The sequence below is a fragment of the Arachis stenosperma genome, chromosome 4 (genome assembly GCF_014773155.1).
Source record: "Arachis stenosperma cultivar V10309 chromosome 4, arast.V10309.gnm1.PFL2, whole genome shotgun sequence".
Lineage (NCBI taxonomy): Eukaryota > Viridiplantae > Streptophyta > Magnoliopsida > Fabales > Fabaceae > Arachis > Arachis stenosperma.
Genome location: NC_080380.1, coordinates 134,317,289 through 134,335,672, shown reverse-complemented (window position 1 = coordinate 134,335,672; position 18,384 = coordinate 134,317,289). Strand labels below are relative to the sequence as shown.

Genomic DNA, 18,384 nt, shown 5'->3' with positions numbered 1-18,384 from the left:
ATAAACACTATCAATACACACACAACTACTACCAACAACTGGTTAACCAATTTTTTATTTCGGACACCTTCCTCCAACCTCCCAAACCTCCAATCAAAGTTCATCTTCACTTCATGATTGTCTCCATAAAATTCTGGTTTCTCAAGTAGTTCATCCTACTCATTATCTATCCACACAAAAAGTCCACAATATCTCTTTCTATTTATCTGTAATCAAGCAAAGATATAACATGCTCAAACTTCTCTGATATAACATGTTCAAGCTTCAGAGAAGAACAACAAGAGAAGAACAGTGAGGTAAGAACGATCATAACAACACAAGTAATATTGATAACTCACATTATAATTGGGATAACAAAAAAATGGTTTGTTTGGGTTTGAATTTGTCTCAGATCACCTGAGAACCGGCCCACAGCCACAACCGCACCATTCCGACACCCCCGATCTTCTGTTCCTATTTTGCATTCTTGTCCGATGGCCACTAGACGGTGAACAAATAGAGCTTCCAGCTCCAGTGCTCCCACCACCCATCATAGATATTAACTTCCAACTTCGGGAACAAGAAGAAGAATTAGAAGAGAACGATGAAGAAGAAGAAATTAACTTACTGAACATTTAGGAATTTAGAGTTAAATATAAACAGAGAGACTAAATTGAGTATAAACTAAAATTGTGCCAGTTAAACTAGCCGTTGGCACTATTCAGCGTGGCAAACTCGTGACAAGCCAGTACTTCGGTGATGACTCATCACTAAAAAAATAACTAAAGATTACTATAATGTTCGGAGTCGTATTTAGGAGACTATAATAATGCTATTGGTATTTCAAAAACTTTCAAGGACCACATTAAATAACAAGCTGAATCTCAAAGACCATTATAAAAATTTACTCGTCTACTAGTTTGTGATGAATTGAGAGCTTAAGTTTGCGATCGTCTATTCGTCTTAGTGTGCTAGTCTGGCAGTAGTTTATGTGTAAATATATGTACTGATTATGCTTGCATAGTATATTGGTAAATATTCTCTTCTTAGGACCTTTTGTTATGGATGCTATCTCCCGTTTGTGGCTTAACCACATTACGCTTGCAATAGATATTTTGTTAAAACTCACTATTTATGTGTCTTCAGTAGACATCGATGATTGATACTCAATTTTATAATGTTTAATATAGGATCTGAGTAATAGGTTAATAGTTGTTACTTCTGTTAACAATAACCATATTGTTGTTTCACGATGCACACTTCTAAGATCTAATTTTATGTCCATAAAATTGACGATTATTTTATGCGACATTTTAGCTAGTATGGCCAGATAGCTCAAAAGCATTCCCCGCTTAAGGAAAACAGAAAAAAAAATTTAGGCAATACACAACCCAAATGAGCAAAATTGAACAGCAGAGAAACAACATGAAGACAATACCCTTCTTTGTTCATTATTTAGAATGCCGTTTTTGACTGTAAAAACTACACTGAAAATGCAATGTGAGGGAAAAGCTTTAGTACTGAGTGAAACAGCCATGAGCTGATACAGATTACACCACTATTATCAGGTAACACATCGTTAATTAGAAACATAACTCCCAACCTTGAGCTTGTCAGCAGCCAACACATATGAAACTGGGACCAACTGTTTCCGAGCACCATGCAAGATTTCTTCACCGTCCTCGATAGATTGACCATCTTTACTTTCTACCCCAATCAGCTTGTGCTTGCTTATCTGGGCAAACATTTTTCTTCTGGTTTCCTTGCGCGCTTCCTTTTCAGATAGCTTCAAATCTCTAAAGCCTTGTTCAAACTTGGCTTCATCCTTTGGTGCAAAGAACACAACCTCCTTCTCGCCAAGCTCTTCATAGAGCTTCTCCATCTTTGCCTTCCAGAAGACACCGATCTCAGTGTCCATCTTTTGATAAGGAGTTTTCAGCAAGTATTCATCAATCCCACCAGCTTTGTCTATGCAACAAAGGGCATGGGTGGTCACTTTGACCTGAATGTGACGATCCAGGATGTAACTGAAGAGCCGCTTTTCTTGGACATTAGGTTTCCACGTTCTCCTTGTCCTATCAAATCATTTAACAAACAAGTTCTCATCAATATTGATCTGTTTTTGGTTCTTTCTTTCTTCTTTTACATATTTAAAAGGTGAAGAAACTGCCCCGACACAATTGAGGAAACAAAGTGAGTTGGGATCATTAAACAAACATAACCATAAAAATTTGTAATTATCATCAATTACTGTGGTAAACAAGATGTTACAAGGTGTGGTGTAATGCTGCAAGCACAACTATTGGGATCTATATCCTGCCTAACAAATGTACTCAACTGTTAAAGTAGTGGTACTATTAAACATCCAAGGCCAAGACTAATGAATTTACTGGCTCCAATTAGAATCCTTCAAAACTTAAGTTTTAAGAATCATCCAATGAATTGAGAAGACTAATTCATCAACAACAGTTAAACAGAGGCACATAAAACAGTAACTCTAACCTATAGCATTTAAACAACTCAGAATCTGCAAAAATATGTAACAACTACAAGCTAAAGCACAAAACTTTCCAACGCCATTTAAAGAAGAAGCTGCAAATAAGAAAAGTAAAATAAAAAAAAAAAGCATCAAGCTAATAACTTGTTACCGCCATCTTCACTAACACTGTTGCCGAACTGAATGTGTCTACCGGCAAATAGGCCGCGTTTGGCACGACCCATTACAACCTTGCTTCGAGGTATACATTTCTCCAGCGATTCCTTCACTCTCGGGTTCAAATTGTTCTCTCCAACTCTCTTCAACACTTTCTTCATCATCTCTTTGCCTCTGAACGCCATTTCTTCTTTTACCTGACTCCAATTCTCACTACAAGCTCTGGTTCTGCACATAATTATAAGATGTCAATTCAGTGAACAATTATGAAGCACAACAAATTGCATAAAAAATGTGAAGCAGGGACATCAAAGTAGACAAAAACGAAATAGCAACAGACTCCCAGAACGAATCGTGCTACTTGTTGAAGGATGATGGAGGAAAAGTGGAAAACACTAGCAATTTGTAGAACTCGTTTCCCATAATTTAGGAATTAGAGTTTAACAATACTTTTGGGGTTTTTCTTATTATGATTGGAAGCAAGGTTGCGAGAACCGGTCATTGAACCGGTTAAGTGACTGATTCAATAGTTCAATAATTCAACTGGATTGAACCGTGATTAAATCGATTTAATTAAATATATAATAAAATTATGGGTTATGCTAGGTAACCAATAACTTTCTTGAACAACATAAACAACCACCAATCAAATTAAAACACACTAAACCTCCAAATTACTCATCTAAATCTTAATATTAGAATAACCATCCACACACGTATATCCATTGTTCACATTGTTTAGTATTTTCATTGTCTATCTATATTTTTCCTAAAATTATTAAAAGATTACTCCCTATATGTGAATTTCTGCAAGCCAATAAGTCACTAATCCAAAACATGCATCCAACCTAAGAATCAAAAGCAAATCATATGAAGCCATATAGTAAATCCAATGCAGAATAGAGGTAATGTTTCTATTTTGAATCAATAACAGCAAAACAACCATTCACCAAAACAAGTACAACAGATTGGATTTAAATATCCATCTCAGCAGAATTAATAAATTAAACAATTAAATTTATAACTCAATCTAAGCAGACTTAAATACTTAATTCAATATCAACGGACTGAATTCAAATAAAAATTCAAAAATTAATATCTCAAAACTCAGCAGAATCAACAATAATAAATTTCAAATTTCAAAGGGATAGAGTCAGAGAGTTAGAGATTGAGACTTGAGACCTGAGAGGGTTGAAAAGAAGCAACGACGGCGAGATGCGGTGTGGAGAAGAGAAGCAGAAACGACGCCGGCGAGGAGGGGAGAAGCAGAAACGACCCACGGCGAGGAGCAGCGAAACAGCGATGGAGAGAGCTCGGACAGAGAGGGCGATAGAGAGAGAAGGGAGAGAAGGGTTCGGCAAGGGTGGGTGGTGGCTGTTCTTCGAAGAGAAGAGAGGACTATGGGTGATGGGTGGTGGGTGTCGAAGAGAAGAGAGGATTAGGGTTTTTGGCCGCCGGGTGAGAGAGATACAGAGAGAAAGGAAGTGGGGTGGGCCGGGAGGGTGTTCTGCAGTTATGCTGTTTTTCATTTTAAAAAAAAACGGCACCGTTTTAAATTTTGGAAGAGTAAACCGAACCTTTAAAAACCGGTTCGTTTCATCGGTTATCCATCCATTTGACCGGTTTTTACCGGTTTTTCAGAACCTTGGTTTCTACCTAACACACGTCTTAATCATAATAAAAAACGTTATATGTATACTGATGTAGATTTAGATATTCTGATGATAATATACTATGGCCAACAATGTTAAACTTGCGAGTCAACTCATGAATTAATTCGTAGACATATATAAATTTATCTATTATAAAATTTATATATATATATATAATGTATATTTATTTAATTTTAATTAATTTTTTAAAATTAATAATACTAATCTTAAAACACATGATAAATTAAAATAGTAACACACATTATAACAAATACTTTAAAATACACATTTAAATTTTTTATAATTATTTTTATACAAATATAACATAAAACACATAAAATTAAAAATTTTTAATCTATAATACTAAATTTTTAATTGAATATTGAACAATATTAAATAATTAAATTAAAAAACCAAAAAAATCAATACTGTAATTTACCAAAGCGCAATACTAAAAGTAAAAAAAATTATAAATCTTTAACTCTACATCACAAAAATAATAAACATTAGACAATTCAACATTTAATACAACTTAAACAATCTGTTATAATTTACCATTAACTCTAATCAAAATAATTAATTATTAACAATCATGAATGGATAAATCATTTGACTATTTAACATAAGCAATAAGCAATAGATTAAAATTAGAAGTAATAAAATTTAAAAAAAAAAAAAACTAAATTAAGAAGCAAAGACTCAAAGAAGAGACAAAGGCATACAAAAAATAGAAGATGCAGAAGTAAAAAAGGGGCAAAGTCCTAGCAACAGCGGATCGATAACAAGAGTGCAGCAGGCAGTGGCGGTGAGAGTGCTGCAGCAGCACAAAACAACGGCGACAAAGAGTCATGACTTCACGACAACGCGAATCAGAGTAGAGATAGGATTGTCGGAGAAGTAGTCGAACTCGTGAACGGTGATAGCACGCTGGAGTTGCGGATAGTGGAAACGCAAAGAAATACAGAGCAAAGAGCAACAGAAGTAAAATTCACAAAGACAATGGCGCAAATCAGAGCAGAAATAACAGTCGTAGGCGAACAACAGCAGCTCAACGGGAAATGATGACTGCGACAGAATATGGAAAAAGTGAGACTTGAGAGAAACAATGCAGATGAGTGAGTCGTGAGTGAGTTTTCTTTCATTTTTTGGAAGTGTTATCGTAATCATAATAAATTTTTTTTTTTAGTTTTAAAATGACATTTTTTTAGTAAAAATGAAAAAAAAATACAAATTCACTATTTCGGTCATAGATACGCAAATTTAATCGAGTCCAATCGAATTTACTTAGGATTGAGTTTATGTTCGAATCAATTCGATTTTATATCTAAATTCATAATCTCATATGAATTTACAGGTTAACTCATGAGTGAGAATAATAACTATAGGAGTAGTCGGAGATTGATCAGAAAATTCTTTTAATTAGCTAAAATTTGTTACACACTACTCATATAATCAGTTTTTTCTTTTCAAATTATATTAATTTATTTCTATGCCAAGGTTTATACAAGAGGTAGGACAAACTCATATCATAGGATATTCATAATCATAGCTATTATTAAATTACATAGAAGTTCAACGATTAAAGCCAACTGATTATATTATATATAATCACAATGATTGAGGTAGCCTTTAATTTGTTAGAAAAAAATTATTTAAACTTTGGCCATTTATGCTTCACCACTACATGTTACCCACAAAAAAAAAAAAAAAACAGAGGGAGAAGGAAAGAAAAGACGATATGCTAGCAAATGTAATGGATTATATTATTCTATATAACTATATGTATAATATTATTTATTATATAAATGTTCATGTTAATCATTATATTATCTTATATCAAATAGTATTTTATAGTGCTAAACATATTAACATAACATATTTTGGTCTCAGTAGTATGCATATCTCTCTTTCCAATTATTTTTAAAAAAGTATTTTCTATTTAATTATACGTAAATTAATAATTAATTACTACTAATTGTCAATATATAATTAAAATTCGTAATGTAATTGATTGGTTTTTTTTTTTAAAGAAGGAAGGAATTAAAGATGTAAACGATATACAGTAAAAATCAATATAAATATATAAGTTAAAGAGGTAGAGTTTAATAGATTTTTCCATAGTAATCAGTTTAAAAGAAGAATCAATTGTTTGATATAATTAAAAAATTGGAATATAATAAATTAGATATTTTATTTATAAAAAAATTATTAGAGAATATACTTTAAATATAGTTGAAATTAATCAATCAAGAATATAGATATTTGAATATGTAAAATTGAGTGAAAGTTTTGATGATGAGGCGCATTCCCGTTTATATCATTTTTCTCGTATACATCTATTTAAAAAAGAATCTGTCATGAAATAAAATTAGAAAAATAAGAATATAATCAATTAGAAATTTTAATTTTAAGAAAAATAATCAATTAAGGGATATAACCAATATATAATAGGAAGCAAATTGTCGACATAAAATATTTGAATAGAAAAAAACTTAAAATTTGGTGATATGACACTTTTGATTCATGTTTTGGAATCGGTTCTCTTCTATATGTCCAAGAATTAATACTCATGCTTGGTATATAATAGAAAAAATAAAATATAAAAAATTAGGTTTGATTTTATTTTTTTATAGAAAAAATTAAGAAAAATAATTAAAATATAATGTAATCATATGAATAAGATTAGGTGTGATACATTATGATGCGTGTTTAATTTTTAAAATGGTTGATTTTAAAATAAATATTGATGGATGAATATAGATAAAGCAAATGAAATTGAGGGTAAAACAATGCTACGAAAATTTGAGTAAAGAAGAAGGAAAATCACAATAATAAACTAAGGGAGCAAAATTTTACACGAATCAACCAAAACTAAAACTATTTCATGAATTTACTAATGCACGCTTATATATAGTTCGAACCAACTAAATTCGAACTCCATTCCTACATAATTCGAACTAAGTAGGTTCGAAATATAAACACACGCATACACTAATTCTAACTAAATAGGTTCGAATTATACACAACACACACGCACACACTAATTCGAACCAACTTGGTTCGAATTACACATATAGTAATTTCTATGCTGTTAAAAAATTAATAATGTATTAAAAAATTTATTAAAAAATTAATAATTTAAAAATTAAAAAATATATTTTATTTCATACATTAAAAAAAGCTAACAAAATATTTAATCACGAAATATTTGTGATTAAAAAATATTTGTGATCTATCAATTCGAATTGTAACACCCTAACTACCAAAGCTCACGCTTCCGGCTGCGCAACTCTGATAGCTCGGACATTACGACGATACTTATACTATTTAATACTAAAATATGAGCCTGTTTGAAACTTTAAACCGCAAATACCGTTCCCAAAAATACTTTCGTTCGATAACATACATCCAAAGAAACCATACAACTTACAAAACCTCATAAAGAGTACATCCATATATATACATACATATACAAATAATATTACAGACATTAACCAATACAATTCCTATCCCTCTTACAGAATATATCAAGATAAAGGCGAGGGTACAATAATTAATAATCTAAGGCAATACAGAACATCACAACTATAACTAAATAAATTCTTCGTAACTTCTGCGCCCATATCCTGAAAGGGGAAAATTGTAAGGGGTGAGAACATCATCCTCGAAAGGGTTCTCAGTAGAGGGTTTTTTAGGAATTACTGTAATAGGATACATGAAGATAAACCGTACCAGTGATTAATAACCATCTTATGCCTCTTTTTCAAAAACAACAGTTTACAAATAAAGTAAAGTCGGAAATCTTTTCTGAAAGAGGAACCATTCAATTCTCAAAACATCAAAGCCTTTCAAAATGGTTTATCTATACTGAACCAAAGCAGCCTTTCACATTTTATTCCAAACCAGAAACACAAAACCGAAATCAACCATCGGTTCATCTCATTCCAACCACGGCCCTAGGCCCAAACAATCCAACCACGGCCCTAGGCCCAGACAATCCAACCTTCAACCAAATCACCACAATCCAACAGAGTTCCAGTTGCAAACACAGATAGGAAGATGCAAGCACAAACAAACAGTTATTGCAAGTAGAACAATTAGCAATTAATCACATAGGCAAAACAAGTACAATATGCACACCCAAACAATGACACATAGATGCATATGATGCATGCCTGTCCCTAGTGGCTGATGATATCATCTGTCGGTTACCAAGCCAACCCGACGTATCCGGTAGCTAACCCAGACACAGTCTCTCTGTTGCGCATTAATATCATTAGAGGGTATCTGCGCCCTGTCGCCATTAGAGGGTATATGCGCCCTGTCGCCATTAGAGGGTATATGCGCCCTGTCGCCATTAGAGGGTATATGCGCCCTGTCACCCTTACAACCAGAGAGAAAACACAAGCATACTCGCTTACAACTTTCATCTCAGCCATTCGGCTTAAATTCACAAATCATTCAATTGCATACATGCACATATATTCAACCATGGATCACCATCCATCTCAGCCATCCGGCTCACGGCTCGATCCAGAACCAATCAACTTATCAATACATACAGCCCTTCAGCTTAAATTCATAATTCATGATCGGCCATACGGCTTATAACTCATTCGATAATCAGCCATAAATCAATATCACACACAGCCATTCCGGCTCATAACAAACAGCACTTCCATATCAACATCATCAAATTCATAAAACCGGCATTCAAGCCATAAATCACTTTTCTCAAGCTATTTCACTTTGAAATCAAATTTCAACTCTTTTCAGCCTTGGCTTTAAAGGATCTCATTTCTCAATTCATCTCAGGCTCATAAGCCAAATTTACTCAAAGTGAGTTCCCTTTTTAAAACAAAGCCACTCTCGGCATTCTCTTTCCAAAACTTCCAAAACCATGGCAAGTTAAGGATTTATTTCAAAGCATTCGAAATCACCCATCCAACAATGGGATTTTATAACAAAAGTTTCTTGGCAGAGTCCCAAGTCTTTAGGGAAGGTCAACTTATATAAATTCCTTAAAATTCATTGAAACTCTTAAAATCATAAATCCTCGGTTCAAGTAAATAAAACTGAATTTATTTAAAACCGATCATACAAAATCACAAGTTCCAACCCGGTCCAAAAATCAACTCATTTGAAACGGAACCGGTTCATTTGAATCAAACCACTTTTAGGTTTCTTTTTGGAACCCATTTTTCCAACTCTTCCAAAATGCCTCAAACTTGATTACTCAATCAAAAGTCTAGGTTCCTTTAAAAATCACTAAAAACTCCTTTTTATATTGAAATCAATATTAAAGTATCATTCTTTCCTTCAGTGATTCAAACGGTAAAAATAGTTCAGTTCTAAATAAGCCGAACTCAATGTATAAGGTTCATCAAATAAATTAAGCTTGAAAACATAAATAGCCTTTTAATAAATCAAATAACACAATTTCTCAAATCCAACCCTTTTTAAATAACCTTACAAACAAGTGTAGGATTTTGTAGAAATTTCGGCAGCACCTCCCCTAAAACTTGGACTTTTGCCACCCGGTTCGGGTCCCAACTAAACCATTTCTCATTCCTTTTCAACAGCTCAAAACCAGAAATCAATTTAAAGCAAGCTAAATCCAACAATCGCCTCAGTGGCGTATCTCAAGGATATCATTTCAAAATCAACTCAATATCAATCGATATAACTCATTTCCAAAGCTTTAAAGAAACGGTTCAATAACCAAAACACTGGTCCAAAACCAAATCAATTAAAATGAACCAGGCTAAATTCAAAGGTACATTCGACCTTTCAAATCATCAAAATAATTTACTCAAATCAAACCAATCCTCAACGGATTAAACTCAGATTTCAAATCTTTAAAGAATCAACTTCAAACATTACATTTCACAAGCCGCACAACAATTCAGCCAAATCAACATCCATAATCATTCGAATTAATCAATAATACATAAGGCAGATACAATCACTAAATACACAATATCTCACATCAGTATCCATATGTAATAATTCCAATACATAAAACATAGTTTTTGGAAAGCGCCCCTACCTCAAAACGCAATTCCATAACCCAAACGCGTCACATAATCCTTTTCGCCTCGACCCAAGATAAACAATCAAAATCCCAGCAGCCAAAACCTCGGTTCCAAGCCACTTTCGCAACAGTCTCAACACTCTAATCGCAACATACAACAACCGAAACTCAATCGTATAGCAATTAACGCCACAAACCTCAACGTGAGATAACAGAATAGTAACCAAAGACTTTCAAACCGAAAATGCTTACCGAACCGAAGGAGGAACGGCTGAACCGAAACAGTGGCAGTCTCCAAACCGGTTCGGCGGCAGCCCGGCAGCCACCCCAAGCGGCAGCGACGACCGGACTCCGGCAATGGTGCCTGGAACCCACATACAGAGACGATAAAGCTTCCAGAATCTTAAACAAATGAAAACCAAATCTAAAACCCTTACCGGCAGTGTTTCCGGCGACGGCGGCGGGGTTTTTCCGGCAACTAGCCGTGGCGGCGATATCTCTTTCTCAGCGTACCGAGACAGCAGACATGGAGGGGGTTTCATCCCCCTTCTTCTTCGTTGCTGGCAGGGACAACAACTTCTCAGCTCCGGCTATGGCGAGCTCGCAGTAGCAGCGGTGGTATCCAAGTGCGACGGCAGCGCACAAGACAGCGCCCCTTTCTCTTCACCGCGAGCTCCCTCCCTTGCTCCCGCGATGGTGGTCCTCCGGCGCAACACCAGTCACAGCAAGGACGGCGGCAGTGCCAAGCTTCCAGCGACGGCAACGAGGATGCGCGGCGGTGGCTTCTCCTTCCCAGTCCTGGCTCGCGCTCGTCACCCTCTCTCATGGCTCGCTTCGATCTCTCTCTCTCTCTCAGCCCGGTTCGGCGTCGTCAGCAGCGGGGCGGACTTGACGGAAAGCAGGACGGACGGCGAGGCTGATCGCAGGAGGCGCGACGGCGACTGCGACGGCAGTGAGCCCCGGGCTGTGGCGCCGCCCCTGTCTCTCCGACTCCCTTTCTGCCTCAGTCTCTTTCTCTCATGGAACTGGGAAGCCTTGTGTTGCATTCTGTTGGGGAGAGGGGGAAGGATTTGCTGCTATTGCTGAGGGTATGGGTTTGAGGAAGGAGAAGTGTTGCTGCTGCTGTTAGAAAGGAGGGGCTGCAACAGTTTGGGGAAACCGGGTCAGGGGAACCGGGTAGGTTTTTAGGGTTAGGTTAAAATTGGGTTCAATGGTAATTTTGTAATTTCAAATAAATGTAGGGGTAATAAAGTAATTGAAAACCCAAATTAAATCCAACACTAATTGTATATAGAAAAATACTATTTACTCATCAATTTCACAAATCATTTTCAATAAAATGCCCAAATCTAAAAATTAGAAATGGTATACTTAATTTCTTCATTTTCCAAAATAGCAGTAATAATATTTAAAGTATTATTTATCTAATCCAAATCATATAAATCCTTATTATTTCATAACTACCAACTTTATAAATTTGAATATAGAAAATAATCCAACAATTGTGAAATTGGATAAAAATCATAACTTATCTCAAATCCAATAAATCAAAACTTGCCTTAATTATCTTTAATAAAATAATCTCTGAAATTAAGGCTATAATAACTGTAGGATTTGAGGCTTGATCATAATAAGACTTTTCAAATATTCTGGGTCTTACATTCTACCCACCTTATAAAAATTTTCGCCCTCGAAAATTGATACAAAATGAAAGAAATTCCATAACAGTTCACCTTTGAACACATCTAAGGAAGAAGCAAAAATATCTCAAAATATAATCATATATACGATTTTCAAATACTTTGATTATCATAAGCATAAGGATGTAAAGGTAGGAGTGTGATTGCAAAGCAGACGTTACAAGGTAGGCTCAATGCAAAAGTTAGCATGGGTCAATCATGTGATAGAAGGGCAAAGCATCAAAGGCTATAAAACAGGATGGAGTTAAAACGACGCGCTTAACCTCCGCACACTAATCTCATATCAACCTTAAAGTTTCAACTTTCCAACTCCATCAAGCACTTTACAATCCCAAATTCGATCATTAGCCTGACAACCACAAACCCGTTCGCAAGGAACAAAACGCCCACAACTCATACGTTGCACACCTACCGCTTCAACTTCCGTATACACATCACGTCTTAAAGAACTAACGTATCGCGTTACTACGTTTGCAAGTCGCACGTGATATCAAAATAACTCTCGAGTCTACTCAGAAGGATACAAGATTTAAAAAGGAGAGTCAAATGTCAAGGATAGTACTCAAGGATTTGAGAGAATGTATCCAATTCCAAATAAACAAGGACACTCAAGCAATGAAGTTTGCTAGACTCAATTCAATTGACAACTTCAAGATAACTCTTGAATCAAAGAAATTCAATAAGATCCATAGGAAGAAAATCAGCGCATTGGTTTGAAACAATTTCAAGCTGAGTCGAAGAAGTATGAGGTTTACAGAAAAGAATATCCCAGACCCAAGACAAAACTCATAGAACTCAAGAGCACGATTAGAAATACTCCCGAACACCTTGTTCATAAAAGAATCGAAAACTTGCGAAAAAATCATTTCGCAGTCTGGAAGAAAGTCAAGTAATAAACATTCTTCAAGAGAGTAACAAAAGCATAAACGTGACTTTGCTATAGTACAACTTCATGTTGAAACAGGTCATGTAGAATTTTAAAAAACAAGGTGCACACAAGTTTGGCTAGAAGCTAAAATATTTCCCTCAAATATTTTAGAAAGATAATTAGGTGCACAGCTTAACCAAGGGCAATCATAAAACTCAGAAAAGAAATCAAATGCTTGTTCAAAAATCCCCAACGTCCATGTTCAAACAAGCGTGTATAAAATTCTTAGCAAGATCGAAAGAGAAAGTTAAGCTCTATTTGGAAAAGAAAATCCGAGGTAAAAGTTTAGTTGTAAATTGGTAAAGGAAACAAGTGGTGCGTTACAAACGAATCGGTTTCCACTAAACAAGGAAACTTCTCAAAACTTCATTTAAAATAGCGCATGTCAACTTTAAATCATCTTTGTCAAGGTTGAACAATGGCTTCAATTTTAATCAAGCAACAGAAAATTAAATTCAGTTTAGAACCTTTTCAAAGAAAATTCAAAAGTTCAAAAAGTCTGAAACAAGAATCCAAAGTATACTTGAAATCACCATCTCAGAAGGATATTCAAGAAAATTAGGATGTATTTAAGAAGGAGTCAAGCCATGCAAGAGAGGGTTTTAAATCAAGGTAGTTCAAACAAGATTCACTAGTCGTGAAACATCCAACAAGCTTCCAATTGTCCCAAAAGAAAAGTCGTAGGAAAAGACAACTCAATCATTAGTAATTTCTCAAAATTAAATCTTTGACTAAAAACTCTTGTAGAGATAATGAGAGAATAAACGATGCACTAATTTGAAACGAATCAAACCGACTCACATAAGGATGAAATTCACCAGAGAAGAAAAACCAAGATATTAATGTTCACAAAATGTAAGAAATTAGTTAAAAATAAAGTCAAGTATGACATTCATAGGGATGGAAGGTTTAATAGAGAATGAGTCCGTTCATAAGAAGAAAGCTATGAGTCCAACATCTTCAAAAGAACGATATTGGCATAAACCCTATAGCATGCTGAATCAAACTCAATTCAAAATGAATTAAGTAAAGTTTATCAAACGAAACTCAACTGGGATAAAAGTGAAAAAGCTTTCCTTTCCAAAATTTTGAAAAATATCCAAATACACAATCAATTAAAGATGTCCATTGGAACTATAGTAAAATTACTAGAAAGTCAAATTTACTTTTGAAGTAAGTGCAATTGTGTAAACCAGTAAAAGTACGGGCAAGATATTAGCAAGAAATAGTTGTTAAACTGTGTAAATAATTTCAAAGTCTCATATATAGAAAAGTATATATCTATTCAACAGCAATTTATAAAATCTCAAAATTGGCTGTGATCACTGTCAAGTAAGAGAAAAACTGAATCAACAATTTCTCAAAGAATGAAATCAGAACCCGGAGTTAAAAGTCACAGCACATCAAGACAAGTTCAAAGCTATATCAAGGAATATTGGAATCAGGAAGGACTCAAACAGAGAAGGACAGATGCAATAAGGATTCCAAACAAGCATATGCAATTGAGATCAAACAAGAATGCATATGAATAGAGAAATAGAGTGGAAACATCAAATTACTTTTCGAAATGAGTAGCAAACAAGAACTTCAAATTAGGATATGAAAGAACAGGTCGACTCGAATAGAATTTCAAGACACACAACTGAATAGCCTCGAGAAATAGTTTCTAACGTTCCCAAAACCCGCGATTCGCTTTACTCAAAACTCGTATTTCATCTATGATAACCCATTAGTGCTTTCATATACACAAGTCACTAGTATTAAGCCGGCCAAACTTAATATTAGGAGTTATGCAATGCAAGACTAACAGCGTTAAATCAATAGATCGTCATGTGCATAAAGCTCTAATTCTCGTCATTCGACAAGACCTAATACATGACAAACGCTCAGAGTATGCAATTGAAGCATAGTCGGTCCATTCCTCAGGCTCTACAGGAAGGACTGCTCTGATACCATAATGTAACACCCTAACTACCAAAGCTCACGCTTCCGGCTGCGCAACTCTGATAGCTCGGACATTACGACGATACTTATACTATTTAATACTAAAATATGAGCCTGTTTGAAACTTTAAACCGCAAATACCGTTCCCAAAAATACTTTCGTTCGATAACATACATCCAAAGAAACCATACAACTTACAAAACCTCATAAAGAGTACATCCATATATATACATACATATACAAATAATATTACAGACATTAACCAATACAATTCCTATCCCTCTTACAGAATATATCAAGATAAAGGCGAGGGTACAATAATTAATAATCTAAGGCAATACAGAACATCACAACTATAACTAAATAAATTCTTCGTAACTTCTGCGCCCATATCCTGAAAGGGGAAAATTGTAAGGGGTGAGAACATCATCCTCGAAAGGGTTCTCAGTAGAGGGTTTTTAGGAATTACTGTAATAGGATACATGAAGATAAACCGTACCAGTGATTAATAACCATCTTATGCCTCTTTTTCAAAAACAACAGTTTACAAATAAAGTAAAGTCGGAAATCTTTTCTGAAAGAGGAACCATTCAATTCTCAAAACATCAAAGCCTTTCAAAATGGTTTATCTATACTGAACCAAAGCAGCCTTTCACATTTTATTCCAAACCAGAAACACAAAACCGAAATCAACCATCGGTTCATCTCATTCCAACCACGGCCCTAGGCCCAAACAATCCAACCACGGCCCTAGGCCCAGACAATCCAACCTTCAACCAAATCACCACAATCCAACAGAGTTCCAGTTGCAAACACAGATAGGAAGATGCAAGCACAAACAAACAGTTATTGCAAGTAGAACAATTAGCAATTAATCACATAGGCAAAACAAGTACAATATGCACACCCAAACAATGACACATAGATGCATATGATGCATGCCTGTCCCTAGTGGCTGATGATATCATCTGTCAGTTACCAAGCCAACCCGACGTATCCGGTAGCTAACCCAGACACAGTCTCTCTGTTGCGCATTAATATCATTAGAGGGTATCTGCGCCCTGTCGCCATTAGAGGGTATATGCGCCCTGTCGCCATTAGAGGGTATATGCGCCCTGTCGCCATTAGAGGGTATATGCGCCCTGTCACCCTTACAACCAGAGAGAAAACACAAGCATACTCGCTTACAACTTTCATCTCAGCCATTCGGCTTAAATTCACAAATCATTCAATTGCATACATGCACATATATTCAACCATGGATCACCATCCATCTCAGCCATCCGGCTCACGGCTCGATCCAGAACCAATCAACTTATCAATACATACAGCCCTTCAGCTTAAATTCATAATTCATGATCGGCCATACGGCTTATAACTCATTCGATAATCAGCCATAAATCAATATCACACACAGCCATTCCGGCTCATAACAAAACAGCACTTCCATATCAACATCATCAAATTCATAAAACCGGCATTCAAGCCATAAATCACTTTTCTCAAGCTATTTCACTTTGAAATCAAATTTCAACTCTTTTCAGCCTTGGCTTTAAAGGATCTCATTTCTCAATTCATCTCAGGCTCATAAGCCAAATTTACTCAAAGTGAGTTCCCTTTTTAAAACAAAGCCACTCTCGGCATTCTCTTTCCAAAACTTCCAAAACCATGGCAAGTTAAGGATTTATTTCAAAGCATTCGAAATCACCCATCCAACAATGGGATTTTATAACAAAAGTTTCTTGGCAGAGTCCCAAGTCTTTAGGGAAGGTCAACTTATATAAATTCCTTAAAATTCATTGAAACTCTTAAAATCATAAATCCTCGGTTCAAGTAAATAAAACTGAATTTATTATAAAACCGATCATACAAAATCACAAGTTCCAACCCGGTCCAAAAATCAACTCATTTGAAACGGAACCGGTTCATTTGAATCAAACCACTTTTAGGTTTCTTTTTGGAACCCATTTTTCCAACTCTTCCAAAATGCCTCAAACTTGATTACTCAATCAAAAGTCTAGGTTCCTTTAAAAATCACTAAAAACTCCTTTTTATATTGAAATCAATATTAAAGTATCATTCTTTCCTTCAGTGATTCAAACGGTAAAAATAGTTCAGTTCTAAATAAGCCGAACTCAATGTATAAGGTTCATCAAATAAATTAAGCTTGAAAACATAAATAGCCTTTTAATAAATCAAATAACACAATTTCTCAAATCCAACCCTTTTTAAATAACCTTACAAACAAGTGTAGGATTTTGTAGAAATTTCGGCAGCACCTCCCCTAAAACTTGGACTTTTGCCACCCGGTTCGGGTCCCAACTAAACCATTTCTCATTCCTTTTCAACAGCTCAAAACCAGAAATCAATTTAAAGCAAGCTAAATCCAACAATCGCCTCAGTGGCGTATCTCAAGGATATCATTTCAAAATCAACTCAATATCAATCGATATAACTCATTTCCAAAGCTTTAAAGAAACGGTTCAATAACCAAAACACTGGTCCAAAACCAAATCAATTAAAATGAACCAGGCTAAATTCAAAGGTACATTCGACCTTTCAAATCATCAAAATAATTTACTCAAATCAAACCAATCCTCAACGGATTAAACTCAGATTTCAAATCTTTAAAGAATCAACTTCAAACATTACATTTCACAAGCCGCACAACAATTCAGCCAAATCAACATCCATAATCATTCGAATTAATCAAATAATACATAAGGCAGATACAATCACTAAATACACAATATCTCACATCAGTATCCATATGTAATAATTCCAATACATAAAACATAGTTTTTGGAAAGCGCCCCTACCTCAAAACGCAATTCCATAACCCAAACGCGTCACATAATCCTTTTCGCCTCGACCCAAGATAAACAATCAAAATCCCAGCAGCCAAAACCTCGGTTCCAAGCCACTTTCGCAACAGTCTCAACACTCTAATCGCAACATACAACAACCGAAACTCAATCGTATAGCAATTAACGCCACAAACCTCAACGTGAGATAACAGAATAGTAACCAAAAGACTTTCAAACCGAAAATGCTTACCGAACCGAAGGAGGAACGGCTGAACCGAAACAGTGGCAGTCTCCAAACCGGTTCGGTGGCAGCCCGGCAGCCACCCCAAGCGGCAGCGACGACCGGACTCCGGCAATGGTGCCTGGAACCCACATACAGAGACGATAAAGCTTCCAGAATCTTAAACAAATGAAAACCAAATCTAAAACCCTTACCGGCAGTGTTTCCGGCGACGGCGGCGGGGTTTTTCCGGCAACTAGCCGTGGCGGCGATATCTCTTTCTCAGCGTACCGAGACAGCAGACATGGAGGGGGTTTCATCCCCCTTCTTCTTCGTTGCTGGCAGAGACAACAACTTCTCAGCTCCGGCGACGGCGAGCTCGCAGTAGCAGCGGTGGTATCCAAGTGCGACGGCAGCGCACAAGACAGCGCCCCTTTCTCTTCACCGCGAGCTCCCTCCCTTGCTCC

At 35.7% G+C, this 18,384-nt stretch overlaps 1 protein-coding gene across 1 annotated transcript; it reads right to left on the bottom strand.

Annotated features, from left to right (window-relative positions):
• Positions 1 to 1,375: 1,375 nt before the first annotated feature.
• On the bottom strand, positions 1,376 to 4,139 carry LOC130973003 (54S ribosomal protein L24, mitochondrial-like). The gene is made up of 3 exons (XM_057897366.1): positions 3,815 to 4,139; positions 2,621 to 2,860; positions 1,376 to 2,054 (listed from the first exon to the last, which is right to left on the bottom strand). The coding sequence occupies exons 2-3, from the start codon at positions 2,815 to 2,817 to the stop codon at positions 1,559 to 1,561; spliced, it is 693 nt and encodes a 230-aa protein (XP_057753349.1). The 5' UTR covers positions 2,818 to 2,860; positions 3,815 to 4,139; the 3' UTR covers positions 1,376 to 1,558.
• Positions 4,140 to 18,384: the final 14,245 nt, after the last annotated feature.

Coding starts and splice junctions, on each gene's coding strand:
- LOC130973003 (XM_057897366.1), bottom strand. CDS start 2,817: ATGGCGTTCAGAGGCAAAGAGATGATGAAGAAAGTGTTGAAGAGAGTT. Junction 2,055..2,620: donor AGTGAAGATGGCGGTAACAA/GTTATTAGCTTG, acceptor ATGATTTGATAG/GACAAGGAGAACGTGGAAAC.